The following is a 27,853-nucleotide window of genomic DNA, read 5'->3' as shown; positions in this document are numbered from 1 at the left end:
TGTGTGAACAAATAGCATTATTGGATTATTGTGTGACCATCTAGAAGAGCGAATGTTCGTTAGGTCACATCTCACCCGAGGATGAAATCCAATGACACAAAAATACTAGAATGAAATCATGTGGTTTCCATTACTCTTCTAATAAAGAAATCTTTTCAAAGTGTAATTTCAGAAGTCAGATGAGAACGAAAAAAGGTAATTTCACCTACATAAAAATGCGTAGAATTCTGCCAGGCCAATCAGGCTAAGAAATCTCTAACTCATATTGCAGAACACATACTAACCTCTCTAAAAGACAACGAGGAAAGGAGGACGACAACCCATCTGGGAAATGCACAAAGGAAACTGACATTTCACAGCAAACGAGATGCCAACGGCTCCATAACACATGGGGAGTTTATTAAAATTACCCTTCAATAAAATAGATCACATTGGTGATGTTTCCTTGTCACACAGGCAAAGAAAACAGACCCGCTCATCCATTGTGAATGGGAGAACAGACTAGTACAATTCCTACGGAGAATGGTTTGACAACTTCTATCACAATAAAAGTATGATTCTTCTCTGATTTGAAGATCTGTTCCTGGAGATGTTATATACGACTGTCTGCTAGGAGACCAGTCACCTGTAAAACACATTGGTGTCTAATGCTCTTTGCTTAAGGAAACTCTGAAAAACCCACTTGATGCAGGAAAGAAGGCAAGAGACGTGGAGGTTTGTTTGGCAGATCTGTTGGGTGAGTCGGCCAACGTGGGCACGGCTGACAAGGGGAGTTCCTGCTGCTGGCATCTCTGCCTTGCTCTGACTTGGGGGCCCCGTGTATGCACGGTGTGTTCCAATAAAAGAAGCAAAGGCAGCAGTTTTTTCCAAGCTTGTGATGGCTTTTGCATAAAGATCTAACCACCCTCCCCCACCCCCCACAAGTCCCTCCACTTTCAGGCTCCGGGTCTCTCACCGTAGGCACCACTGCCATCTAAGGCGGGAGAAGCTTGGGTTTGTGGGGCTGTCCTGTGAGCTGCGGGGTGTCCAGCCTGCTCTCTAAACACTAGAGTGAAGATGAAGTTACTGCCCGAGACATCACAGTGACCCCACCAGAAACACCTGCTCCTGGCTCTCCCTGGCCTGCACTTCCTTCCTCACAGCCTCCTTGAAGGCCGGGAACCAAAACAGGGGACTTAAGCCCCAGGCCTGGGGACTGGCCCTTCCTCTCTTAGCCTCCAACCTGGCTGTAGCTCATCCCTTCCTCCCCGCCACCTGCACTCCAGCCCCCTCCCACAGCTCCCTAAGAAGAAACTGCACGGTACCTGAAGCTCAGTCCCCCGTACAGGAAGGAGATCCAGAGCCAGCCGAGCAGCAGGAAGAGCAGCATGAGAGGGAAGGCGAAGATGAACCAGGAGCCAAAGTTCACCACGTCGCACTGCGGAAAGAAACTGGAGAATGGACGGGGTGGGAGGGGTGGAGGGGTGGGGAGGAGGGTCAAGGTCAGCCACGACCATCTAGGGAGTAGGGTCGGTGATACTAGTAGCTTGAATCAAAGCAGGAATGACATTGTCCCCTGGGACACAAGGCCACAGTGTCCTAAGTTCCTTCTCTCCCTTGTGGGATGCTGGAGGCGGAGCTGGGCAGGGTGGACTGTGCTGCCTCCATAGCCCCTCCATACGCGCACCCGTGTGCAGTCAGCCAAGCTGGACGACCACCAGGGACATGCACCCCCTTACACATTGGCTCCCTGTTGGTCCCCCTGCAAGAATGCAAGCACAGCAACCCCAGAACTGGCTTTTTTTCACTTGCAATTGTGGAATTCTTGCATGTTTGTAAGCATTTGTTTAAAGGTCCTGGTGCGGTAGCCTACCGGCTAAAGTCCTCGCCTTGCACGCACTGGGATCCCATATGAGTGCTGGTTCTAATCCTGGCAACCCTGCTTCCTAGTTGAGAATGGCCCAAAGCCTTGGAACCCTGCACCCAGGTGGAAGACCCAGAAGAGGCTCTGGGCTCCTGGTTTCAGAATGACGCAGCTCTGGCCATTGTGGCTTCTAGAAATTCTACCACAAGAAAATACGCCTCTAAAGAAATGCCAACTGGAAATACAGTCAGGAATGCTAGGTTGGAGGGAGGGGACGGTGACTTACAAAATGATGCCTAAAAAAACATGTGGACAAATTCACTCTCAGACATTCCGAAATCACTAAGATGTGGACAGCTATCACATCACAAATGAGCAAATGAGTGAGGCTCTCAGATGAATTTTACTTTTTGTCTTTCTTTTACAACAAATAACTGTGCTTCTGTATTCTATAAGAGACGTATTTGGATACAGTTTTCAAAATATTGGATTATTATTAGGTGGCCAATCACATCACTTACAACAGCAAAATCCAAGTCTTCAAATGCAAATCATTTAATATGTCTGTGATTCAATAAAATGTGACATCCCCAAGAGACTCATCCATAGTTATTCCAAATGGTGCTTGCTAAAAACGGATCATGATAAAATCGGATATAGAGGCTGGTCCCACAGAACAGTAGGCTAAACCTCCACTTGCAGTGTTGACATCCCATATTGGTATGTCCCAGCTGCTTCACCTCTCATCCAGCTCCCTGCTGATGTGCCTCAGACAGCGGCAAAAGATGCCCCAAGTCCTTGGACCCCTGTTTCCATGTGGGAGACTCCAGAAGAAGCTCCTGGCTCCTGGTTTCAGACCAGCCTAGCACTGGCCATCACAGCCATTTGAGGAGTGAACCAGTAGATGGAAGATCTCTCTGTCTCTTTCTGTAATTCTGGTTTTCAAATAAATTTAAATAGATCTTTTTAAAAATTAAAAGCAGAAGGTTGGTTTTTCTTTTCTTAAAAAAGGCAAACCATAAAGTACACAAACAGAGTAATACTAATGTAAAATACATGCATTTACTGCACGGATACAGAAAAGATGGAAGGAAGCCTGCGAACATGTAACTGTGCACTTGCAGACATTGCAGTTTCCGTTTTCCCTCTGTGGCTTCCAAGTGTCTTCGGATGTGTCTTTAACACTGTAAATTGAGCAGGCTGATCTTTGAGCTGCGTTGCCCATGGGTGCTTGAAGCACACATGCGCACTCCAGGGCATTTCCTTCTCCCCCGGGGCAGGGGGTTGACTGGAACAGGTACCTCCCCCGGGCCCCACAGCCTGGCGGTGGCAGCTGAGAGGGGCGCTGCAGACCCTGTGGGAATCTCGGGCTTACCTCTTGAGCTGGCCAAGCAGGATGAGGTTGGGGGCAGTGCCGGTGAGGGTGGTGGTGCCGCCGATGCTGGCTGAGTAGGGGATGGAGATGAGAAAACCTTTCCAGATGTTTCTGCGGTACTCCTCCTCCCTCTTGGTGTCAGTGGGCAGCTCCAATGGGGCCTCCGTCTCTTCCGGCCGATCTTTACTGCAAACAAAGGCAGAACAGGGCTGCTGAGACACCCAGACCTCTCACCGCCCCAGGGAGAAACAGGTGGACAGGGCTGGGGGTGAGGAGCTCGGCACTTCCGGAAAGGCAGCCACCACAACCCCAGCCCTAATTTTGTTTTTAAAAGTATTGAATTTCAGGGACCAGCATGTTGGCTCAACTGGCTAATCCTCTACCTCCAAGCACCGGCATCCTATATGCTGCACTCCCCATCCAATCCCCTGTTTGTGGCCTGGGAAAGAAGTGGAGGGGGACCCAGCACTCACGTGGGAGACCTGGAAGAAGCTCCTGGCTCCTGGCCTTGGATGGGCTCAGCTCCGGCCGTTGTGGCCATTTGAGGAGTGAACCAGTGGATGGAGGATCCACTGTCTCTCCTTCTCTTTATACATCTGCCTTTCCAATAAAAATAAATAAATCTTTATAAAAAATATTAAATTTGGAGGACAGTGCCAAGACTCCAGACCCTAAACCTCTCCAGACCCTAGGGGTTCAACATGCACCCCTGCCCCTTCCACATCTGCCCTTTTCAAAGCTCACACCAAAGCCATGGGAGAAAATGGGGGTAAGGGCACTGGGTCATTTGGGGTGGGACAGAGATCTGAGGGTTAGCAGGGGTCGGCTTGCAGCCCCAGGTGCTTGGTCGCTGCCTCCTGGAGACCAGCGGAAGGTCCCTGGGGAACTTACTCTTCGGTGCTGGCAAGAAATTGCATTTCCGTGGGCACGGTGTGCAGGCCGTTTCTCCGCACCGCCACTAGGAGGGAAGAGTATGGGGTCTTAAGTTCAGGGTGGCAAGTAGGACAGCATCACCCACAGCATCATAGCCAAGAAAAGGAAGGAAGGGGAGAGGAGTGGAGAGAAAGGGAGGGTTAGAGCACGGTGGGCTAAAGAGGGCAGGCAGGCCCTCAGCACTCCACCCCTGTCTACAGATGGTCCAAGGCCCGTGGGTGAGGAGTTGGCTTCGAGGCAGCTTGACAACCCATATCTCCACCCTGGGATGGTGTGAGTAGCCTTGGCCAGCAGGTGACTGGGTAATTGGATAGCAAGGGAGTGGGTGACCATCGCCACCCACCCACCCACTCACTTCCCCAAACCCTATTTGTTGAGCACCTACTATGTACTGGGAAGCCATGAGCTCAAGGCACTCAGGGTAACATGTAGAACAAAGGCTTTTCTTCCCCTGAGATTAAGTTCTAGAAACAGGATTGTTTCAAGCAGTGATGAAGGGGTTAATGCTGGGCAATGTGAAGGAGGTGAGAATGAAGAGGAGTGGGTGGAAGACCCTGAGCTGAAAGCCAAGTTACACAGGAGCCCTGGGAAGTGTGCTCCAGGGCAAGAGAGCATGTTCAAGGGTCCTGTGGTCAGGAGGAGCTTGGCAGAGCCAAGGCGCCATGGAAATGCAGTATGCTGGTGCAGCTAGTCAATGGAGCCCTGCCAGATTTGGTTCTTAATAGGAATGGCAGGATTTGCATTTGGAACCTGGCAAGGGATGATGGGCTGCAGGAGACAAAAATGGAAGCTCCTGTGGTGGGTGGAGAGCGGGCAGGCATGAGCTGGTGCAGTTGAGATGCTGCCTGGGAAACCATATCAGCAGATGCCATATCAGAGTGCTTGGGTTTGATTTCCAGCTCCACTTTGGTTATGGCTTCCGGTTCGTGTGCACCCTGGCAGGCAGCAGGTAATGGCCCCAGGTTGGGTCCCTCCCACCCCCAGGTGGCGGGGTGCACCATCAGGATTTGGGCTTCTCCTGGGAACCTGCTGGAAGGGCCCAGCCGAGACGCCTAGGGAAATGTAGAGAAATTCTTCATTTCTTTGTACCTCAACTCCTTATTTCATAAAATGGAAGTGAAGGTTCTGGGGCTGTCATGGGAACGGAGGAGCTACCTGCAGTCTGGGAGCAGTGCCTCCTCTCGGCGAGAAGCCGGACAGGAGGGTCCCAGTGGTGCCCCGCAGCTCTGCCCTGGCTGCCCCGGGAGTGCGGCCAGTGTGACCACGCTGCTACTTTCCTACAACATTGAGCTCTGACTCACGGCTTCTTTGGATCTAGGTCAGCCATTTACTTGACAACCGTAGCTTTAGCTCGCAAAAGGCACAAAAGCCCATTGTTGGTGGCTGTGGGGCAGCAAAGAACTTAGCAGGGAACCCAGGGTCAGCAAAGGGTGGGGAAATGCGTTCACTCAAAGGCAGTCGCTGCCACGGGGCACTGGAGTAACCTGTGTGGCCAGACCCTGGGGTCCTCTGGTTGGGGCTCCACTGTCTACCTACCTCGGGCAGGGGCTCGCTGTGACTGTGGGATATGGCCATGTGGCCATCTTGTCTGAGTGCACAGTCCCTCCGCCCACCGAGACGCAAGCAGCCTCTTGCTTGCCTTCAGCTCGGTGCCAGAACCTCCTCCAGCTCCCAGCCCGGCACCAGCGGGGCTTCCTTGGACTCACCCTCACATGACCACACATGAATGCGCCCCCTTGGCCACTCCTTCTGACTTGGACCCTTGGAGAACCTCTGGGGTCAGCCACCCTTCTTCAACTTGTTTAGAGGCACCCAGCAGCCTTGGCTAGAGAGCCTGGGGTCACCTAAGGGACCTCTGGCCGGAAGAAGCCTTTCACAATACAAGTGAGGCCACAGGCTCTGCAGGTGGACCCTGGTGGGTCCCCTTCCCCTCCCTGCCCTGCCTGTGTGCATCACGACGGATGGCTGACCCCCTTTGTACACTGCTGACCCCCAGCAGGGGTCTGAAGGTTGAAAGTCAGCTGGGCTAGCCCTGGGCGGTGGGGACGAAGGCCTCAGGGCAGGCATGCTGGTGGGAACACCTGCTCTGCCTGTACCAGGCACGAAGTTGAGCCAGGGCACTGAAGCAGGGAGCGGGGGATATTAACAGGACACCTAAGGGGGTAGGAGCAAAGTCACTCCACAGGGGACCCGCAGGCAAGAGGAGGAGCTCTGACCCAGTGTCCCCAGCTTCTCCACCCCTCCTACCACATGCCTCCCCAGCCCGCACACTCTGTACCTGCCCTCCCTGGACCCTGGCCATGGCCTCCTTCAGCATCTGGCCCCAGAATATCAGATGCAGTTGTTTCCTGGCTTTGCATTGGGGGAGGGGACAGCACAGTTCGCCTGGGGTGACATCTAGGAGAACTCAGGCCTCCGAGGGCTGCCAGGTGCATGCAGGGGGCAGGGCCTGAGCACCCCCATTTGCCACAGTCTCCTCTGGGCCTCTTTGCCTCCCTTGCAGAGCCTGCCACTCATGGCTAGCACCTAAGCTCAGAGCCCTGCAGTGAGGCTACGTGTACTATGGCCAGGGCAGCAGAGGGCAAGGTGCACCAGGACTGATGGTGCCTGTGAACCTGACCAGTAAGGCTGCCAGGGAGGGAGTCTTGCTTTTCCTTTATGCAGATTAGTCATGTGAAGACATTTTTTAGCAGGCATGATTTTTCTGCTCATAACAAAAGAAGATGAAATTGGAAAAAAAAAAAAAAAGAGGAAAACCCAAGGCATGAACAACACACTTAATCATTCCCCCAGAGTCTACTTGAAGGTCCAGGAGACCCCCTGCACACAGGTGGCAAGGTCTACCCTCCCAGGAGACTGCTTCATTTAACACCAAGTCCCCAGTATGGAGGCCGGGAGAGAGCAGGCAGCCTTCTTGTCTGTAAGTTTGTAGCAGCTTTGAGCAGCACAGGAGGGCCAGGTTAGGTCGCTTGCCCTACCCCTCACATCTGGGGAAACTGAGGCTCACAAGGTGGGCTGTGGTTAAGATTCAGAGGACCTTAGGTTAGTGGCTGAACTGGGCTCAGATTGGGAGTGAGTTTGGCGCATAGATGACTCTTGTGCCAGATCCAGTGCAGGGTACCCCAGGGAGGGTCCAAAGCACCCATGTCAGGTAGACTAACATCCATGACTTCATCCTGTGCCCACAACTGCCCTGGAGGGGAGGGTTATTATCCACATTTTGTGTGTGAGGGCGGTGAGGTTTTGCTCATTTGTGCTTATGTCCATGTATTTACTAAACAGCTGCTATAGGCCGGGCAATGTTCTAGGTGAAGGAAGGAGACTGCACACATGAAGATGGGCCACAGTGACGGCTCCGCAGCTCCTGGACAGCTCCCCTCCCAAGCGGGGCACTACCAGGGCCTTGCCCGGTAAGCCATACCCTGCCTCCCACCACCTGTACTAGAAACCTGACAAATTGTCATTCAGCAACTTATACTCTAACTACTTCCTATGTGCCTGGCTCTCACAGAGAGAAAAGGATGGTTCTTACATTTGTTCATGGTGGAAAAGATCAATAGATTACTACCCACAGGTTGTGATGCGGAAATCGCGTGAAGTTTCAACTGCAACACCCACCAATAAAATTCTACTGGCACGTGGCCCCACCCATCAGCACTCTCCCACTGTCTTCAAGGGCCGAGCTGAGCAGTTGCAACTGCGAGGCTGCCGAGTCTGAAGTAGTGATGGACAGGGTCTGCTGGCCTGGCTATGGCTCATCCTCCCTTCTACATGGAAAGCTCTGCCCCGGCACAGACTCTGGCTCAGCTGCTTCACGGACAATGAGATCCTAGAATGCAGCCTCACCTCCTGGAACTATGTCTGTAAGGACCTAAGAATCCCCTCTAGCTTTCAAGGCTCTTGTGGAAATAAAATGAGCAGGACCCCTAAGTGCATGATGGGAAAATCTACCTGCTACTATCAGTGAGTGGGGTTGGTTTAGATGTTGGTAAGCTAAAGCTTATACTTTAATGGATACCTGTTTATTTTGATGCATGCACTACAAACATGGCCAGCCCACAAAATCCACCCATCGGTGGGTAACACATGCTTTGTTCGTGACAAGTCGATGATCCAAAGCTACTGGGGCAAATCCACCTTCTATCTCTTCAGGTTCAGCTTCACCTGCAGACCTGAGGTCCATCCCTGGTTCTGGCTCTCATCGTTGCATTCCACCCAGCAGGAGGGGCAGAAGCCGGAGCTGCCCATACCATTTTCAAACTCCACAAAATAGTGCCTACTTCATGGCACGAACAAGATGCAACATTTGCCAAGTGGTGAACTCTTGGCTTGCACAGAAGTGCTCAGACAGGGCAAATTTGGAAAAAGTCAAGGTTGCAGGATTTGATTGACCTCATTCCCAGTGACTATTAAAATACCTAGCACATAGTAGGTGCTCCATGGGTACCAGGCTGTCCCCTGCATTCTTTGTTGGTCCCCAGCAAAGCAACGGCCCCAGGCCCTCCCTACCCCTGCCCTGCCACAGTACCTGTGTTCTCCCCACTCTCCTGGCCGGGGTCCTTTGGTGCCTCCCTGTTGCCAAAGAGACTCTTGAGGATAGCGTTGGCGATGGGCAGCATCATGGCGGTGGAGGCCGTGTTGCTCAGCCACATAGACAGGAACGAGGTGGTCACCATCATCCCTAGGATAAGCCTGGGGAACAGAGGCCGTTGCAGGTGGGTGAGGAAGCCCAGGCCCAGCAGGGCCTCTGGCCCCGCTTTGTCATTCCCAAGCAACCCAGCCATCTGCCTTGCCCCAGACAGGAAGCTGGAGCTCAGAGGAGGCACGCATGGCTGCAACTCAGCAAAGCTGGACTCAGTGTGCTCCCGTGCACCACCCACAGGGGCTCACCACTCTGAGAACATCTTCTCTCCTGGTCTTAAACCTTCGATGGTGCTGTGCCAGAAGACAGCTGCTTGTGCATTTAGACTCTGCCATCTTGCCCTCATACCACCCAGCCTCCTCTCCCTTTGGCCCCCAGCACCCACTTTCACTCTGCCAAACCTCTCACCAACACCCCCCAGCCCCATACACCTGCACTCCCTGCCCTTGCTCGGCCCCTTCCCTCCAACAGAATCTAAGGTATTTTGTTTTTTAAATATATTGCTGTTTTTGCAGTCTTCGTTAGGATTTATTTATTTATTTATTTGAAAGGCAAAGTTACAAAGAGACAGGGAGAGAAATAGAACTTCCACCCATGGTTCATTCCCCAAATGACCACAACAGCTAGGCCCTGGCCAGGACAAAGCCAGCTGCTAGAACTCCATCCACTTTCCCACATGGATGGCAGGGGCTCAAGCACTTAGACCACCTTCTGTTGCCTTCCCAGGCACATTAGCAGGAAGCTGAATTGCAAGTGGAGGAGGTAGGACTCAAACCTACACTCTGATATGTAATGCTGGCATCACACACAGAGGCTTAACCTGGTGTGCCACAGTGCTGGCCCGTATCGCCCTCTTACTCCTCATGGAATTTACTTAGATGTGCAAGAGGGAATGAGACGTGGATAGATCACTCTCCTGGACTGAACCTATTATTGGAATTCCCATAGAGGCGGGTATCATCAGTTCTGTGTCTGATGAATGTGTTTCTGGATGAGCATTGTTCTGTTTCTTACTTGCAAGCAGCCCCTCTGTTCTTTAGAGCTGAGCTCCAAGGCAACCTCCTCTCTGAAGTCCCCAGAAGAGGCAGTGGGTATAGAGGGGTACCCTGGGCCAGGATGAGCCCCTGAGCATTGGTGTGGGTTCTATCCAGGAGACATCTACAGTGCCCAACAGACCTGCTTCTCCAATGCCCTCCTCCAAACCAGTCCTACCACTCCAAGAGCTCCCCAATATCCCTACCATGTCCATCTCAACTCCCACCGTCTGGCAAGGAACCCCAACAGCCTCCTCCCAATCCTGCATCCCTTGAGGAGGACTGCCACACAGTAGCCCTGATGATTTTAAAAACGCAAGGGGAAGGTACGTAGCCCAGCAGTTAGAAGACTGCTTGGGACACCTTCCTCCCATACCGGAGCGCCTAGTTCAAGTCCCAGACCCACTCCTGACTCTGCCCCCTGCTAATGCACACCCTGGGCAGCAGGAGATGGCTTAAGGACTTGGGGCCCTTCACACCGGAGGGCGATGTAGGTTGTGTTTCTGACTCCTGGCTTCAGCCTGGCTCAGACGCACCTATTGCAGGCATGTGGGGAGCGACCCAGCAGATGGGAGATTTCTCCCTGCCTTTTGAATAAATAAATACATAAAATCTAATTTAAAGACACATCTGCAGCCACATCACTTCTCAGCTTAGGGCCCTTAGAGCAGAGACGCTTAACCAGAGGTTCCACAGTTGCAGATCGAGACTGGATTGGGGGCAGGCGGAGGGAGAAAGTTTGCAGTTTCATTTTGCTAATGCTTCATCACAATAGAGTAGAAACAGGGAACAAAATTCAGTAGTAGGAGCGGGGCCTGAGACCATAAAGGGTCAGGGATATGTCTGAGCCATGTCACAACGGCTGCAGCCATCCAGGACTCTCACAGACACTCCAAACTGCCACGGGTGCTGGCTGTTGTGAGGGCCCCGCCCGTTATTGCCACCTGCTAACAAAGGGAAGCAGGAGTACTACCGCAGCAGCATGTGGTGTGTGTGTGTGATATGTGTGTGGTGTGGTGTGTATATTTGGTACAGTGTGTGTGTGTGCTGTGTGTAGTGTGCTGTATGTATGTGGTATGGTGTGTGTTGTGTGTAGCATGTGTGTGTGTTTATGTGTTCTTTGGGGTTCATGGAACAAAAAAGAAAGAAAAAGAAACAAAAGCCTTCAAACACCCCATTTTAAATGCCCTCCCCTCACCCTCAATTCCCCAGAACCCCAGGCAGGATTAGACCCTGCCTCCTCCTTCTCAGAAAAGACCATCTTCCCGTCCCCTCTCCGTCCCTCACCTGTTCACCCGCCTCCCTCCGCCTCCATCACCTGGGCAGGTAAATGGCAAGCAGGGGCAGTGTGGCTGGCATTTGCTGCTTATGTCTATGCGAGTCACCCGCCTTCACTCATTCCCCACAATAACCCTTGAAAGCAGGTGCAATGACATGGCCATTTTACAGGCAAAGATGTTTAAGTCATTCTTCAGGACACAGTCTGAGATTCAGCTCTGAGTTGGGAGCCTCTTACTACTAATGCAGCCCCGGGAGTGGGTGGGGGTTGTCAGCATTTCCGCTCTACTCCTGCGCAGTCCTATACGTACCTGAGGGGACCCTTGCCCAGAGGTGGGCTTACCCCACAGCAAGTGCTTGGCATACAGCTGGTACTAACTACAGAGCTGCAGACAAGTAACTGGATGGTAGGAAGCCAGAATGGCAGGCTGTCAGAGCGGTGGTCCCTCCCTCCACGCTGCAGGTCCCGTGACCTGGCCTTACCTGGCTGGGTGAACCCCAACTAACATCAGGATCTTGAGAGCGATTCTGCGGTGCAGGTTCCACTCCTCAATGGCGGTGGCCATAATCAGTCCGCTGAGGAAGAGGAAGTTGGTGTCGAGGAAGTACTGAGGGCAGACCTTGTGGGAGGGCAGGATGCCCATGAAGGGAAACAGGACGATGGGTAGCAATGCTGTCACCGACAGAGGCAGGGCCTCCGTGCACCAGTACACGGCCATGAGCAGGATGACATACAAGCAGCGGCCTTCCTGTGGGCAGGGGGAGATGCAGACAGAGAGCGTCAGAGGAGCTCGGGGGCAGGGGAGGAGAAGCCCTGCATGGCCCCCCTCCACCGGAGCCCTCAGTAGGTACCCTCACCTTCCTGGACCTCCTTTCACTCAACTGCAAAAAGGGGAAGCTCTTCCCATCCACCTCCTAGGATGCTGGAAAATGGAGTGAACTAGTCCACTGTCTTAGAAGGAAAGCCTGAGATGAAGATGAGAATGGAAACAGTTTACTTGATAGAAAGTTCCAGAAAGTTCTAGAAAGAGCAGAAGACCAATGCAAAGTGTGTTCATGTGGGACTGGAGCTCGGTTCTTGATGGGAAGCCCTAGGAGAAAACCTGCCTTAGAGTAGCCCCACGGTGGGAGGCAAAGGAAGCTGGGAGACCTGACTGCCACACTTGGCCATCAGTGGTTGAGAGCAGCTCCTGGGACCATTAACTCTCAGAACTTGTAGCCTATCCACTTGCAGGTGGAGCATAGCTGTGCAGACAGAGAAAACAGATTCAGTAGGCAGGTGTGTGTGTGTGAGCATCGAAGGGCATACAGAGGGAGCACCAGCAGTGACCGCTCCATCCATACACAGCGCTTGGCACAGCAACGCACGCAGCACACACTCCACCAACAATGACAGTCACCAACAGTTATAGGGCTATTAGTGCCACACTGTCCCAGTTCTGTGTAGCTGAGTTACTGGTATTTCATACTGGAGAATATGGGTCCTCAGTAGAGACCATGAGCCTGGACGTAGCAGCAGTGAGCTCCTTCAACAGCTTTGCCTCTCTGAGCTTTGAAAAACATGTGTGTAAGATGTTCTGTCTTCCTCTTGGATCTAAGACATGAGCCTCCTGAGCTAGGATAAACTCCCCCACTTGGCATTCAAGGTTTGGCATCGAACCACAGCCCCGGCTCGCCTGCTCCTCCCGCTCAAGCAGACAGACATGCAGACAAATTGTCCACCCCAGAGAGGCCAAGACTAGAGCAGAGTTCAACACAGCGAGCCTTGGGGCAGAGGAGGAGGAAGGAGCTAAGTCGACCAGAAGATTTTGCACCTGCCAGCTGCCGGGTCCCCTTCAGACCTCATTGCCCTCAAGGTGGCAATAAGAGGTGCCAGCCTTGGGAGGGTCTGCCCTCCTGGCCATGGTTATTACCCTTCTCAAAGGGAGTGAAGGCTTCCTTCTGCCCCATGTGGACAGAGCAATGAGGCGCCAGCTTGGAAGAGGGCGAGAGGCCCTCGCCGGACACTGTGCCAGGCTGTCCCTTCATTGTGTACACACTAGGCCCCACCTCTGAGCGATAACTTCCTGTTGTTTCTCCCCATCCCAGCCTGAGGCACTTTATTATGGCAGCCCAACCAGACCGAGACACTCTTCTGTCCCACCAACCCCGATGCCCCACCCCACCACCCCCTACAACTGGCACCATCCTAGTCACAACAGTGACCACCTGCTTGACCAAATCTGCCAGGGAAATAAGACTTCTAGGACCAGCTCCCAGCTGGGAAGTTGGGTTGTCTTTCAAGTGGGACGTAGAGCCATACTGGGTGGCACCTCTCCAAGGACATCTTTGTGCCTGGGGATTCCCCACCAGATCCACCCAACTGTGGATTGAAACCATTTTTAAAAAATATGTCTGCCCTGAGCATGAGAAAATGCTTTCTTGTTGCTGTTTCCTAAATGATGCAGTCGAACTAGTTCCACAGCACTTGTTTAGAGTCATCAGTAATGACATGAAGTATGTGGGATGATTCTGACGTTTACATGTCAATCCTATGCCAGGCTTACATAAGGAACCTGCATATCTGAGGACATGGGTATCTGCAGGGATCCTGGGACCCATGCCCCTCTGTGGTCAGGGCCACACCAAGAGATAGACTCGAGCCTGGCGTGGTAGCGTAGCAGCTGAAGTCCTTGTCTTGTATTCGCCGGGATCCCATATGGGCAGCAATTCATGTCCTGATGGCCACATTTCCCATCCAGCTCCCCGCTTGTGGCCTGGGAAAGCAGTCGAGGACGGCCCAAAGTTTTGGGACCCTGTACCCACGTGGGAGACCCAGAAGAGACTCCTGGCTGTTGGTTTTGGATTGGCTCAGCTCTAGCCATTGCAGCCACTTGGGGAGTGAATCATTGGATGGAAGATCTTCCTCTCTGTCTCTCCTCCTCTCTGTATATCTGACTTTGTAATAAAAATAAATAAAATCTTTTTTAAAAAAAAGATGGACTCTATGTTATGCCCATGAACTCATTCTAACCCCACAACAGCCCTTCAAGGCAGGGATTATTACATCCTGTTTGCTGGTGGGACAACTGAGGCACACGGGACACATCAAATCCAAGACCAGGTGAAGCTAATGAACGGAGTTAGAAATCCCAGCAGGGTTTGGAAGAGGGCATGGGGACCGACCTGCAAGGTCCTGCCCCTTGGGACAGTGACTTTAACAACACAGTTGTTCATGTGACATTTACAAGGGGAACATTTTATTGTATGAAAACTTGTTAAGCTGCTTTAAAAAAACACAAAAACCAAAAAACCTCAGTTTGTTTTGCTCTCTAGCTGTTGGTCTAAAATGTCTTCAGTGGGGGAAGTTGTTTGCCCAGTGCTTGGGCAGACCCATGGCTTTACAGTCCCACGGGACACAGGTGTGAGTCGGGCTGTGTTGCCTAGGTTAGTGTCTGGGAGACACACATCCATGTGACTGCTGGTCATCGGTTCTCTGACAGCTGAGTGCTTCTCCTTGGCGCGACAACTCGGCGACTGATGTGTACCTTCTGCCAATGGTCCAACAGATCTGCTTTGGGGGTGACGGTATGGGTTCTTTTGTGCACAGATCCATTCCATACATTATAAAAATGGGCCAGGGCAGGCATGTTGTTAAAATATGGCTGCTAGGGCTGCCTTTCAAAGGCTCTGAGTCCTGGGCCTATACGTCCCTTCACTTCATTCTCTTCCTCTTTCTCTTTGCATCCTCTCCTTCCCTCCCTCTCTTCCTCCTAACACTGCTTCTCCTCTGTTCTCTCTCCCTCTCTTCCTGTCCCCATCCCCCTTCCACAGCCCCCACCTGGATGCTAGCAGCAGCCATCAGCTGCCGACAGAAAGCAGGTACAGCATGTGTCCTCACATCCACGTGTCTGCTGGTCCACATGACAGGTGACCTGGGGAGATATCAGGGGCTGGGGATTTGGTGGTTCCTCTGGCCCTGTGGGCTTTGCTGGTAAGTGGGTCAAGAGTGTGGGCCATGAGCTTGTTGGCACAGGGATTGAAGTGGGGTCCAAGTGACCCCAAACGGCTTCCCTTGCCTGGCTGAGCTTTCTGTAGGCAAATAGATTCAGACTTGCCAGCTGGGTGCCAGGCATCTGGTGGGGAATTAATAAGTGAAACCCTGCTGGGCTTTGGGACAGCACTGGCTTCCGGACAGGAAACACCTCCCAGGAGCCTTGCAGGCAGGGACTGGGGCACAGAGGCTCCGCGGACACTCAGCAGTGGGCTCTCAGAGTTTGCACCTGTTACCCTGACCACCGTGGCCTTGCTGACTCCCCTCTTCAGAGGCCTTTCCTGTTGCGCTGTCCACTGTGGTCTGCCCCGCTCCATGCTCTCTGGCTTCATTGTCACAGTGCTGCCAATCACAGGCTAAGGTCCATTGTTTGCTTTCTTACTTATTTCTCTCCTCCAGGCCACAAGCTGCATGCAACAGGGCCTGGTCTCTTTGTTCACCTCTGACCTTGGTGCTTCAATATATACTTGATAGATAAATGATATTAACTGAGTGTTACACATTCAAATGCAAGGAATACTTTAATGAGCAAAGAGGATTGCTGAAAGAAAAATTACATCTTTTTCTCGGATCTGATTTGCACTTTGACAGTGCTGTGAGTATAGAAGGTCACTACTTTAAGTAAAGAAACATCCAAGCTTGATGGTTACCTAGAGCTGACAACGGGTTTCAGGATCATGGGACAATAGGGCAGGGTGGGGACTGTGGTGAAGCGAGAAGCACAGCCAGTTGTTGCTGGGCACCTGCAATTGTTGGGGTGGCATAATGTCAGCCCCATAATATCGGATCTCCCGGTTTTACAAAAGAAGTTTGACCTTTGGCTTTTAGGTGAAATATCACAATTCCCCATGATTTTGCTCACAAAGAGTAAAGCATGAGCCAGAACATCACATCTACAAGGAGGATCCTGCTCCCTCAGTCACCAGTCGGTGACTTACTGTTTAAATGATCTTAGTTGGTGCAGGCATGGGCACCTCTACTCAGGAGAACCCTTACCAATATGTTCACACACAATGCTGAAAGTCTGTACAGCCTGGCGGGTTAGACATCCCTGCTCTACTTTACAACCCCCCATTTTACAGATGCAAATACTGAGGTCCAGAGGAGAGGATTCTTCAGGACCATGGAGAGCACAAGAGATCTTGGGGCTCCAGCAGAACCATGGAAGGGAACCTGCTGGGTGGAGGGGTGAGGAGGATGTTCCAGAATTTTGCTTCCCACAGCAGCAGAGTGGTCCCTGCCCCATGCCTCTGGGTCCCATTCTGTGAACTCAGTGCTTCTGATGGGGCCTCAGCATGTGTGGCAGTCCTTTGGGGAGCCGATTAAACTCTGAGCATGGGCTCACATGATCCCAAGCCCTGTTCCTTTGAATTTTAACTTCTGCAGTTCAGAGGTTGGGAGAGGTGGCGCCGACCTGTTTTCTGGGTTGTCTTGGGGTAAGCCCTTTGCCCCCTTGTGTCTTTGTCCAGCCCAGAGGCTCCACTTCAGGGTGAGGCTGAGGATCTGGCGGGGGGAGGGGGGTCCGGGCAGGGCAGGAGGTGCAGCAGCACCAGGTGAAATGTCCCTCACCGCTGCAGCCTGTTCCCTCTGCCATGACTCAGCTAAAACCCCTGAGGTTGCGGGGTACAGGGGAGTTGGAGAAGCCCAGAATTAGACCTCGTGCAAGTGCATCTCAAGGAGCAGGTGCCATGAGCATGAAGTGTGCCCCTAACGACCAAGGCTGAGCCCAGAGACTGTTTGGGCAAACTTGACACGGATGGCGTTGGGGGTCGGCCGAGATGTAAAGTGGTCAGCTGAGCTAGGAGGAGGAGAACGCTGAAGGACCCTCTAGGGCTGGGCTGCCCAAACACAGGAGGCTGTAGCCAGAAGTGACTGTTCAGATTCATGCAAATGAAATGAAACTTTTCCATTAGCCACACTGCAAATGCTCAACAGCCACGTGGGACAAGCAGAAGAGACAACATTTTTACCACCAGAGGAAGTTCCACTGGACGGTGCAGGTCTGGAGAATTCTGGCAGGAGCCCAGGAAGGCTGAGCCTGATGATTCTGCCACCAAACTCCTGTGACAAGCCACTGAGGGTTCTGAGCCCAAGCTGGTTCCCCTGCAGAGTGGCATACAACCACACTGGGATGTCCCCGGCACAGGATCCTACCAGAGCAAACACGGGCCAAGGCATTCTGAAAACTATACTGGATGCGAACCATCTTGGGTGTGAAGCTAGCAATGCGGTTTGATTTCTTTTTTGTACGCTTTGTTTTCGAATTTCAACAATGACCTTTGTCTAACTTCACTGTTGCCTCTTCACCTTTCACCTTTCACATCAGGTGGGTGTGGTTGACAGAAGACACTCGCTGAACACAAAAGGGATAGGGATATGAAACGCTCGGGCTCCACTGCCTTAGAACATTGACACGTATTTATTATTGCACTCCAGAAATTTGAGGCCAGTTTGATTTCTTCCCCCCACCAGGCTTTTTTGGCCTGAATATCCACCAGATTTTTAGCTTAACCTTCAAATCCTTTGTAGTTACCACAGTACAACTCAGTGTTAATTAGTGTGTGTGTGTGTGTGTGTGTGTGTGTGTGTGTGTGTGTGTTGCTTTTTCTGGGAGTCAGGAAACGTCTAAATCTCTCTATGCTTCAGTTTCATTTCACAAGAGTATTCCTTTATGAGAAATCTTTAAATAATTTGTGGGGAAATGCGTATTTTTAAAAATTATGCATGGGGTCCAGCATGGTAGCCTAGTTGCTTAAGTCCTTGTCTTGCATGCACCTGGATCCCATATGGATGCCGCTTCTTATCCCAGTGGTTCCACTTCCCATCCGGCTCCCTGCTTGTGGCCTGGGAAAGCAGTCGAGGACAGACCAAAGCTTTGGGACCCTGTACCTGTATGGGAGACTAGGAAGAAGCTTCTGGCTCCTGGCTTTGTGTTGGCTCAACTCTGGCCATTTGCAGCCACTTGGGAAGTGAATCAGCGGACAGAAGATCTCCCTCTCTGTCTCTCCTCCTCTCTGTATATCTGACTTTCCAATAAAAATAAATAAATCTTTAAAAAACTCATGGATTTAAAAAAATATTTTGCACCAAAATGAACTTATCTTTTTTAAAAAGATTTATTTATTTTTGTTGGAAAGTCAGATATATACAGAGAGGAGGAGAGACAGAGAGGAAGATCTTCCATCCAATGATTCATTCCCCAAGTGACCGCAACGGCTGGAGCTGAGCCAATCTGAAGCCAGGAGCCAGGAGTCTCTTCCAGGTCTCCCTTGCGGGTGCAGGGTTCCAAAGCTTTGGGCCGTTCTCAACTGCTTTCCCAGGCCACAAGCAGGGAGCTGGATGGGAAGAGGGGCTGCCAGGATTAGAACCGGCGTCCATATGGGATCCCAGGTGTACAAGGCGAGGACCTTAACCATTATGCTATTGCGCCGGGCCCTGAACTTATCTTTTGATTGCATTTTCCCACAGACTGTCTGAATGCCTGTGGATTAAAGGTTCCAGGATTGTCTTCTGTGTTATTGGTCTCATTTTCTCCTCCAGGAGCACCAGCCATGCACCAGTGGCATCTCCTTTGTCTTCCTCATGGATCATTTATATCCCTCTTCGCTTTCCCTTCTTTTGCGCTTCACCTGGCTTGGGCTTCTTCGCTTACAGGATCTAAGCACCTCCCCACGCTGTCCTTCCCAGCACGGCCTTGCACAGTGACAGTGTCTCATCGTCCTCTGCCACTGTTTCCAAAACTGAGACTTCATATCCCTCTGCTTCCCAACATCTCTTCTTGGAAAGTTCATTTTTATTTCTTATTCTGAGACCTGGTTGAAGAAGTCTAACACATCTTTAGTTTTTCTCTTTCACAAGAAAACATCTGTTCAACAGATACTTCCGTTTCAAAACAGAGTTCTTCTGGGAATTATTCTTTTTTATTCAATATTTCCTCCCTTCTAGCTTTTCCCACTTCCTTTTTATAGGCCTCCTGCTGGCTCCTCACCGCGGAAGTTGGACCGTTCTTTTTTGGAGGAACACGTGGGGAAACAGGCTGAGCACCTGGGTGTCTACACATGAGCACTGCCGACTACCGCAGGACTCCCTTCTCTTGAGCAGATTATAGCTTTACACAGTGCAAAGATCCAATGTCTGACCCAAAGCCAGAGCCCTTGGGTGTCTCTTTAAGGCATTTGTCTTTGACTAAGAGGGAAAATTAAAGTGTTACAGCGATATTGCTGACTCTTACCCATCACCTGCACGTGTCACTGTGACGCCCTGCATCCTGCCATGGCGCCCTGAGTCCCCTGACTCGGTTCCTTTCACTCTTCATGGCCTTATCTGTCTTGGAGACTCCCTCTTCAAATTGTGTAGGCCCGCACCCATATGCTGTGGGTGCAGGATGGCATGTGCCTCAGCGAGCAGCTTATTTAATGCAAAGTAACTGGATTGGTACGTGGGACACACTTAATAAACATAAACTGTCAATGTGTCACATTAAATGACTTAGAGTCATGTTTTAGTATGATTAGTGGTAGCAGCTTAATGCCTTAAAGGCTGAGTTTCAAAGCCACTGATCTTAAGTCTTAACAGATGAGAGCCAGATTGGACCTGAGATCATTGAAAATTAGGGGCCCCTGGGGAATTTCACCGTCACCCCTGGGGGAGGTGCTGCTGACCTCTGGTGGGCACAAGGAAGGCCACCCTCACCGTGTGTCCATGTCAATGGTTCCAATGTCCAGAAGGCCTGGTGCAGCCTGACTGACTCTCCTGTGTTAAAGGAAATGGTTGCCCAGAGAAGGAAAGCAGCTTGTCTAAGGGCACACACAGCAAGTCCAGGGTAGGTTGTGTCCACTAAGGGTTTGACTTCATTGGCACGTCCCGATGTCCTGAGCTCTATGCGACAGCAGGGGTTGGGAACAGGACTGGCTCTCAGGCAAGGCAAGTGCAGGACATTGGCAGTAAATTCTGCTCTCTCTCTCTCACTGCCTTGGCCCATCTGGTTCTGTCCGCAGTTGGCAGTAAGCAAAGCGAAGGCATGAGAAGTCGGGCACAGTCCCTGACCCAGACCCACTCACAACAACTCAGCCAGACACGCTCAGCAGGGCCTGGATTTCTTACAGGAAGCCTCATAATCTACCTTTCCACCCAACCCCCAAGCCCAAGAAATTCCCGCAGCTCTGGCTTAGCCAGTGCATCACCACAGGGATTAAAGTCTGAAGCCAGAATGCACAGAGGTGGCTGGGGGAGGCGGGGAGAAGAACAGGAAAATGCCGTGTCAGGTGGTTAATTTTTGAGCTGGGGAATGATTTCCAGGCAGACAGCGGGCAGCCTTTCCCCTACTGCCCCCAAGCTGGCTGGCCCCTTCTGCCCAGAAAGGGGAAGAAGAGAAATGGCCCATTCTCTAGGGCCAGGAGCTGTCAGGATGGAGAATCTAGTACAGTCTGCAGCCACAGCCCCCACAGGGATGCTCTAGTCATTTCTGTCAGGGCCCTGGGCTGAGCCTGCGCTCTTGGTAGGAACTGAGAGCAGTGTGCCAGGCAGAGTGGGCTGGCCGCCTCCCTTCAGGGAGCAGGACCTGTGCCAGCGGCCCACACTGCGCTCTCCTGTTGCTGGCAGAGGCTGCTACGCAGGCCTGTTGGGGTGGGGGAAGGGACAGGGAGGGGTGTACTGTGAAGCCCTAAACCTTGACCCTAGTAAGGCAGGAGCCAAACCCTGCACCTCTCAATCTCTTGTCCTCCTCTGCAGCCAGAGCTGGGTCTCGCTGTGGCCAGAGCCCCTGGGCTGTGCAGTCCCGGCCCAGTTGTTCCCCATTCTCTTTCAACCACTGCCATGATTCCAGTATACACACAGGCAAGAGAGACTGGAGCACATGCAGCAGGCCCAGGCGAAGGACCCAGCCTGGCAAGCAACAGAGAGGGCCCAAGGGTGGGAAGGGCTGACACTCCAATCTGTGCTCTAGAAGGGGTGAATGAGCCCTGCTGATGCCACGTGCAGTCACAGAGCCGGGATGCATTTGGTGACTCTGAGCACCTCTCTCTGTGCAGGACGGGGATGTGTCTCACCCAGGCAGAAGGGAGAGGAAGCAGCACAGGGATGTGGCGGCACCTTAACAGGTGCTCAACCCCAGAAGCGTTTCTCAGATGCACCTCAGTCCTTGCGATCTACCAGGCATGGATCTGCAAAAGCGCTAGGGAAGCTGCATGCAGGACGCCTGGCGGTCGCTGGGACTCCAGCCCTCCTGTTCATAGGACGTTCCAGGGACTTGCTGAAAGTGGCTCTGCCGCAGTGTGAACAGCCAACAGGAATGGTGAATCCACTGTTGAGGGCTCATGACATGCCAGCCACTAGCACACACCTCGTCACTCATGTTGGCTCACCCCACTTGCCACAGTGACTCTGTTTAGAAACAAGAACACTTATAAACAAGAACGCTAAGAAACAGTTGCTGGCAACTGGTAACCAGGGATGCAACCAGGCTGCCCTGTGGGACCTGCCCAGGACTCCGGTCTCAGGCTCCAGGATGAAGACTGCAGCAAAGCTCTCAGCCAATGTTGCCTGAGCACTCACTAGGTCCAGGTGCAGACCTGAGTCCTCCTCTATAGCTGGTGTGTCATTAGTTCCTTCCACATTCCAGAAAGTTCCATCAGAGAAACCGGAAAGATACACACTCAATCAGCCCAGGGAACCTGCTACCGCCTGTGACTGTCAGGAAAGTGGTTGGGGGCCACCCACAACCCCACAAACCTGACTCCATGATAGGGCAGGGGAGACAAAGAGGATAAAGGGAACTTGGCCCAGGAGACCTCTCAGCCCAGCCAACCCATCCTCCCAACCCTCCTCGGGAGTGGGGTGCCTTAGACTCCTGGACTCATTAGCGGGTGTTGTGACAAGTTCTCAGAGCCATTCATTAAAAGTATTCCTGGAGCGGCTCACACCCCATGAGTGCTCAGGCCTCACTAATCATTCACAAGCCAGGTGGGCAGGTGCGGAGGGAGGGAGCTATCCCGGACCTGAGCCCCCAGTGTCCTGAGCCACCCTAAGGAGGGCAGGCGGAACACGTGGTCAGGTGGGGGAAAAGATGCTAACTCACTGTGTGACCTTGGGCAGGCTGCTCCTTCCCCTCCCAAGGCCTCCGCCTCTCCACTCACCTGACAGCCCCTTGCACACCTTGAGAGGCCTGAACAAATGAGGCTTTGCTCGGGTTGAGGGGACCCCAGCGAGCAGACAGTGGGGTGGACTGTGCCTTTAAATCCCATCTTAGCCCTGTGACTTAGTTCCTCTGCGACCCAGGACAAGGGCTCAGCCTCCTGAGGAAGAGCACCTGCCTGCCATCCTCCCACTGGAGGATCATTGCACCTGTCATCCCCTCAGCCTGGAAGGCTCTGCCCTTAATAATGCTCAGGGCTGGCTCATCCGCCTGCTTCTGCCCTGCCTCCATCGGCATCTCTTCCATGTGTGGGTTCAAACTCTCCCTTTCCAGTGACTCCTTCCTGCCTGCACCACCCCCATCCTCAATCCCCTTCTCCTCTTCTTTCCCCACAGCATCTGTCCTCACGGGACGCTGTAGCTCCCACACACTTATCCAGATGGTCTCTTTGGCTTCAGAGTCCTTATTTTGTATTTTATATTTGTAATGGGCACATAACAGTTGTGCCTATTCGTGGGGTACAGTGTAATATTTCTGCTCCTGTCTCCCCTCCACAGGGAACACTTGTTGATTGACTATGTGAACATACTTTGTGGCAATATATACCATGAACAAGTTCTGTGGGGATTTCAAATCTTATTTGCATCAAAATAAACTTTTAAAATTACATTTAAAAAAATTACATTTGTCTGCAAGCTTTTCAGTGTAGCTATATATAGAGTATGCTTGGCATGCAGGAAACTTGAAGAAATGCATGCTTTTTTATCACATTTTCACTTGGGATTATTAGGTACCTACTGAGTGTGAAGTGCCGGGACACTGGCAGAAGAGACACGCAGGTCCCTGTGTGCACCTGACTTTACTGGGCACTATGTGGTTTACAAAGCACTTGGTTTCCGCAGCTCCTCACTCCAGCCCCATGGGGCCCAGGGGACAGACAGGAGACCGAGGTAGACTTAGGAAATCGCTGCACTCCCCTGCCAGAGCAGCTTTGTGGCCAAGCCTGGGTCCCTCCTGGGTCACCCAAGCCCACATTTCATGGTGCCACTGCTTCTGGGGGCAGGGAGAGGGTCTGCCTCCCCCTAATATCTCAATTCCCCACTAGTGTGATCCTACCAACCCGTTCCCCAGGCATCTTGAGAGCCGGTGAGTTGAGAGGAAGCTGACCTGCCGAGAGGCCCCAGTCAGGGCTCCCAGCCCCTCACTTCTCAGGACTCCAGGACTACAGGAACCGAGCCAAGCTCAGGAATAAGAGGGGCACTTCGGGGGCTTCCTATGAACAGCTTTGTCTCAATTAACCTCCCCTGCAGCCCCCAAATAAATTTTATTACATTTAATGGGAGAAAGTGGGGATTCCAGGCCCAGGCAACTACACAGTGGGTGAGGGGAGGAGGAGGCCCAAGCTTGTGCCCACTCCCATCCCCCACCAAGCTTGTGCCCACTCCCAGCCTCCCATGCTCACTCGCAATGCAAGTAACAGCGCTAGGCCTGCCAACAGCAGGAACCCACAGGCACCCAGCACCTACTATGCACCAGGCACAATCCTAGGCACTTAGAGTACACAAACCAGTCTTCACAACCCAGGTAAGACAAACACTGTCAGGGCTGTGTTCTCATTTTGAGGCACAGAGAGGATAAGTAACCAGCCCGAGGTCTCACAGGCAGGAAGCAGGAGAGCCAAGACTAGCGTTCAGGGAGCTGCTCTCACAACGCCCTCACCCCAAAGAGTGACTCTGGGGGAGGGTGTGGTCATTGGCCTGGGCGAAGCAGGCATCTCCTTGAGAAGTTAAGCCAAGGGCCCGGCGGCGTGGCCTAGCGGCTAAAGTCCTCGCCTTGAAAGCCCCGGGATCCCATATGGGCGCCGGTTCTAATCCCGGCAGCTCCACTTCCCATCCAGCTCCCTGCTTGTGGCCTGGGAAAGCAGTTGAGGACGGCCCAATGCATTGGGACACTGCACCCGCGTGGGAGACCTGGAAGAGGTTCCAGGTTCCCGGCTTCGGATAGGCGCGCACCGGCCCGTTGCGGCTCACTTGGGGAGTGAATCATCGGAGGGAAGATCTTCCTCTCTGTCTCTCCTCCTCTCTGTATATCTGGCTGTAATAAAATGAATAAATCTTTAAAAAAAAAAAAAAAAGTTAAGCCAAGGCCAGGAGGGCATGCAGGTCCCACCGTGTCAGGAGCAAGACACAGCGTTGGGTTTTTCATGCTCACCACCCAAACCCCAGCTGGAGGAAGAGATGGACCACAGACCGGGCACCCCAGCAGGGTCCCTCGGGCCAGGACATCCCATGACTACAATCATTAGTGTCAGCAGCGACCCTCACCCCAGCCTACCCTCAGTGAACCCCTGCACTTTGCTACTGGACCCTGTGCTGTCTATCACCTTCCTCCTCAGGCATCCGCTGCTTCCAGGGGCAGGAAGTGGTTAAGCAGCAGGAGAAATTTTCTTCCCTCCCCAGAGCTAGGGTCAGGGGCTTGGGGGAGGCAGACAAGAGAGGAAGGTGCAGAAGCCTGGTCAGAGCCACAGGGACCAGCAGGGCAGTGGGTGGCAACAAACAAGGCCTGCTTTTATTTCCCAGGAGAGAGAGAGAGGCAGTGTCCAGTGCATGAGCCCAAGGGCAGAGCCCTTGGCCACTGGACCTGGGGCTGGCCTTGCAGTGACCAGGGTTCTTGGGGAACCCATCTACCATTTCCAAACCATCTCCTGCCAGCAAGACCCTGGGCTGCCTGGCCACGTGCTAGCCCCTCCCCCATCTCGGCCTCAGTTTCCCAACACAGTAAAATGGGACTCCTGACCATAGCCGCCCCATGGGGCTTCTGGGGATGGGGGTTGAGGTCAAAGGAAATGCCTTCCCACCCAGGCCAGGTGTAAGGATCAGAATTATCCCTGAGGCGGGTGCTGTGGGGCAGTGGGTTAGCTGCCTCTTGAGACTCCTACATCCCATGTCAGAGCGCAGGTTCCAGTCCAGGCTGCTCTGTTCTGATCCAGCTCTCTGCAGGTGGAGTCCCTGTCACCCTCATGAAGACCTGAATGGAGCTCCTGGCTCCTGGCTTCTCCCCAGCCCAGCCCTGCCTGTTGCAGGTATTTGGGACCGAATGCAAGAGCTCACTGCCTATTTCTTTTTCTGCCACTTAAAAAAAATAAAAATAAGCATTTAAAAAGAATCATTCCCAGATACCGCTGAGGTCTGGCAGGGAGCAACACTGCTTGGGAGCTCCTGACCCCGGCAGCGGCTCCACGGACTGAGCCACAGGGAGCCACCAGTCCGATTTCCAGCTCTGCATGAGCTGCGTCTGTCATCGTCACACCCCTTTCATGGGATGCGGACACTGAGGCACGGAGAGCTTATGCAACCATCCCAAAGTCACACAGGATTAAAAAACCAGGACCAGAAGCCAGGCAGCCCAGCCTAAACTCCTGCCCCCCATTGGCTCACATTGCCTCATGTCTCCCTCAAACCCGACCTTCAGAGGAGGCTCCTGGGACTGACTCTCTCCTCCTGCAGCATCTGCACAAATGGTCCCCACTCTGGGGAGCCTTCCTGGATGCGCTCCTGATCAGTGCAGTCAAACATTCCCTTCCTCCTTGGCTGCCTCGGAACCACCATGGAGCAGAGGTTTACCCTCAAGGAAGCCCTGGGTTCTCAATGGCTGTGCGATGCTGAGCAGGTGTCTTCCCCTCTCTGAGCCTCAGCCTCCTCATCTGTAAAATGGGCCCATCACCCCAGGATCTGTGCCCTGAGAACACAGACCTTGGTGCTTCCATCTCAACTCTGTTACTTTCAGTTCCTTGGGGCTTACACAGGGCAGAAGCACAGCTGTGCCTCAGTTTCTCCCTCCACAAACACATAACTAATAGCACCACTGCTCCCCACTCTCCCAAGCTGTGCTGTACATCAGCAAGCTAACTTGTGTGTGTTCAGCACTCAGAACCATGCCTGCCACCGAGGAAGCCCCCGAGAGGTGCAGGCTGTAGCTGTCCCATGGGATCTCTCAGGGGAAGAGGAGAGGCCATGGGGAAGGCACACAGCCTGGGATATTAACAAACTTGAGGCCCCCCCTGCAAACTTCAGTTTGCTGAAGGGGATCTGAGGATGCTGGAAATCAGACCCCTCTCTACTTCTAGGGTTCCCATGGAGAACACTGCCTAAGGGACACGCAGCGCACCGCCCCCCGCAGCTGGTCAGCAGGACAGGGGCGTGCTACCCTCCCAGGTCCTCTTCCAGTGTTTATACAGCTGGGATCATAAAGGGCTTCATGTGGGGGTGCCCCACTGCCACGGGCACATCCCTAGTGGTTGCCCTACATGTGAACTTCAAAGAAGCAGAAAGCTGGTATCCCTGTTTGGCAGCTGAGAGCAAGGACAGGAACCATTACTGTGCACCTGCTGGGCGGCAGCCCCCATGAGGCACCCCACTGGGCCCATTTTACAGAAGAAGAAATGGAGGCTTAGAGAGGGACGGGTGACCCTTGGTGCCCTGCACGTGGATGCACAGGGCGACTCCTCTTTGCAGGCCTCCTGCCACCCCCTCACCCCAGATAGGGTACTGTGGCTCAGTTAGAGGGTGCTGTCCTGTGGGGTTGGGTCAGGAAACTCAAACTCGCTCCCCACCACACCCCTGGCCTGTTTGCACACCTGGCGGGAAATCCAGTGAAGTGGAAACTTGGCTGGGCTTCAAATAAACAGGTCTAAGGCCAAGGGGTCTGTGTGCCCCCTCTGGGGTGGGGGCGGGAGAGCACAGAGGGGCACAGGGAAGGGCCTGGGGCCACCTGGGTGAGAGAGGCCAGGAAGGGTCCTCCCTGGCTTGCTGGCCCCCTCCCTGGCCCCATTCTTTCAGCTGAAAAAAGAACTGGAGATGCAGATTCCAGTGCAAACATTCCACAAACCAAGAGTGTGATGGTGCGTGTTGAGTTCAGAGAAAATCTGAACTCGGGTTCTGATGGATTCATTCACTTGGTGTGTGTTCTGAGCATCTGCTCTGTGACAGAGCAGGGAAGGCGGCAGACCCAAGGGCCCTGGCCCCCTGGGGTCAACAACCTCATGGGCAGATACTAAATAAAGAACTGATCACTGCAGACTTGGGTGAGCGCCACAAAGAAAATAAAACAGGAAACCTGCTTGAAGAGTGGTCTTATCTGGCCCAACACTTGGGCCATCTTTTGCAGCTTTCCCAGGTGCATTAGCAGGGAGCTGGATCAACGCAGAGCAGTTGGGACTTGAATCAGTGTTCATGTGGGATGCCAGCATTAGAGGCGGAGGCTTAACTCGCGGCACCACAACATGAGCCCCAGAACCAGCATCTTTATGTGGGAGGCGAAGAGCCTAGGGGACGCGACAGAGAGTAGGAGTTTGGGAATCAGCTTTGGAGCCTGGCTCCAGGGCCAACATCTGCCAGCGTCACCTGGCAGGGAGGGGGCTCCTTGCCTCGCACTCTGGGCTCCTGTCCGGGCAGGCAAGGATGATCACAGAACTCCTTGTTGGGCATGGCGACGATGGAGGCCAAGGTGCACGCCAGGAACTTAGCACGTGATGGGAGCACTTTGTCACTCTTACTCCACACATGCCTATCGAGAGCCTACTAC

General features: G+C 52.9%; 1 protein-coding gene across 4 annotated transcripts in view; it reads right to left on the bottom strand.

The window, feature by feature from the left end:
* Positions 1-27,853, bottom strand: part of SLC13A3 (solute carrier family 13 member 3) — an 80,417-nt gene that overhangs the window by 21,056 nt on the left and 31,508 nt on the right. For 2 of the 4 annotated variants that reach the window (XM_058679563.1, XM_058679564.1), the window contains exons 3-7: positions 11,589-11,681; positions 8,680-8,843; positions 4,110-4,176; positions 3,219-3,404; positions 1,305-1,430 (exon numbers count right to left, since the gene is read on the bottom strand). In XM_058679563.1, coding sequence (XP_058535546.1) covers positions 1,305-1,430; positions 3,219-3,404; positions 4,110-4,176; positions 8,680-8,843; positions 11,589-11,681 — 636 coding nt within the window. Of the gene's footprint in view, positions 1-1,304; positions 1,431-3,218; positions 3,405-4,109; positions 4,177-8,679; positions 8,844-11,588; positions 11,855-11,963; positions 12,515-27,853 lie in introns of those variants that run through there. The other 2 variants (XM_058679566.1, XM_058679565.1) reach the window with 2 other exon arrangements.

The sequence above is a fragment of the Ochotona princeps genome, chromosome 22, assembly GCF_030435755.1.
Source record: "Ochotona princeps isolate mOchPri1 chromosome 22, mOchPri1.hap1, whole genome shotgun sequence".
NCBI classification, from domain to species: Eukaryota; Metazoa; Chordata; class Mammalia; order Lagomorpha; family Ochotonidae; genus Ochotona; species Ochotona princeps.
This window is presented reverse-complemented; position numbering and strand designations above follow the sequence as displayed.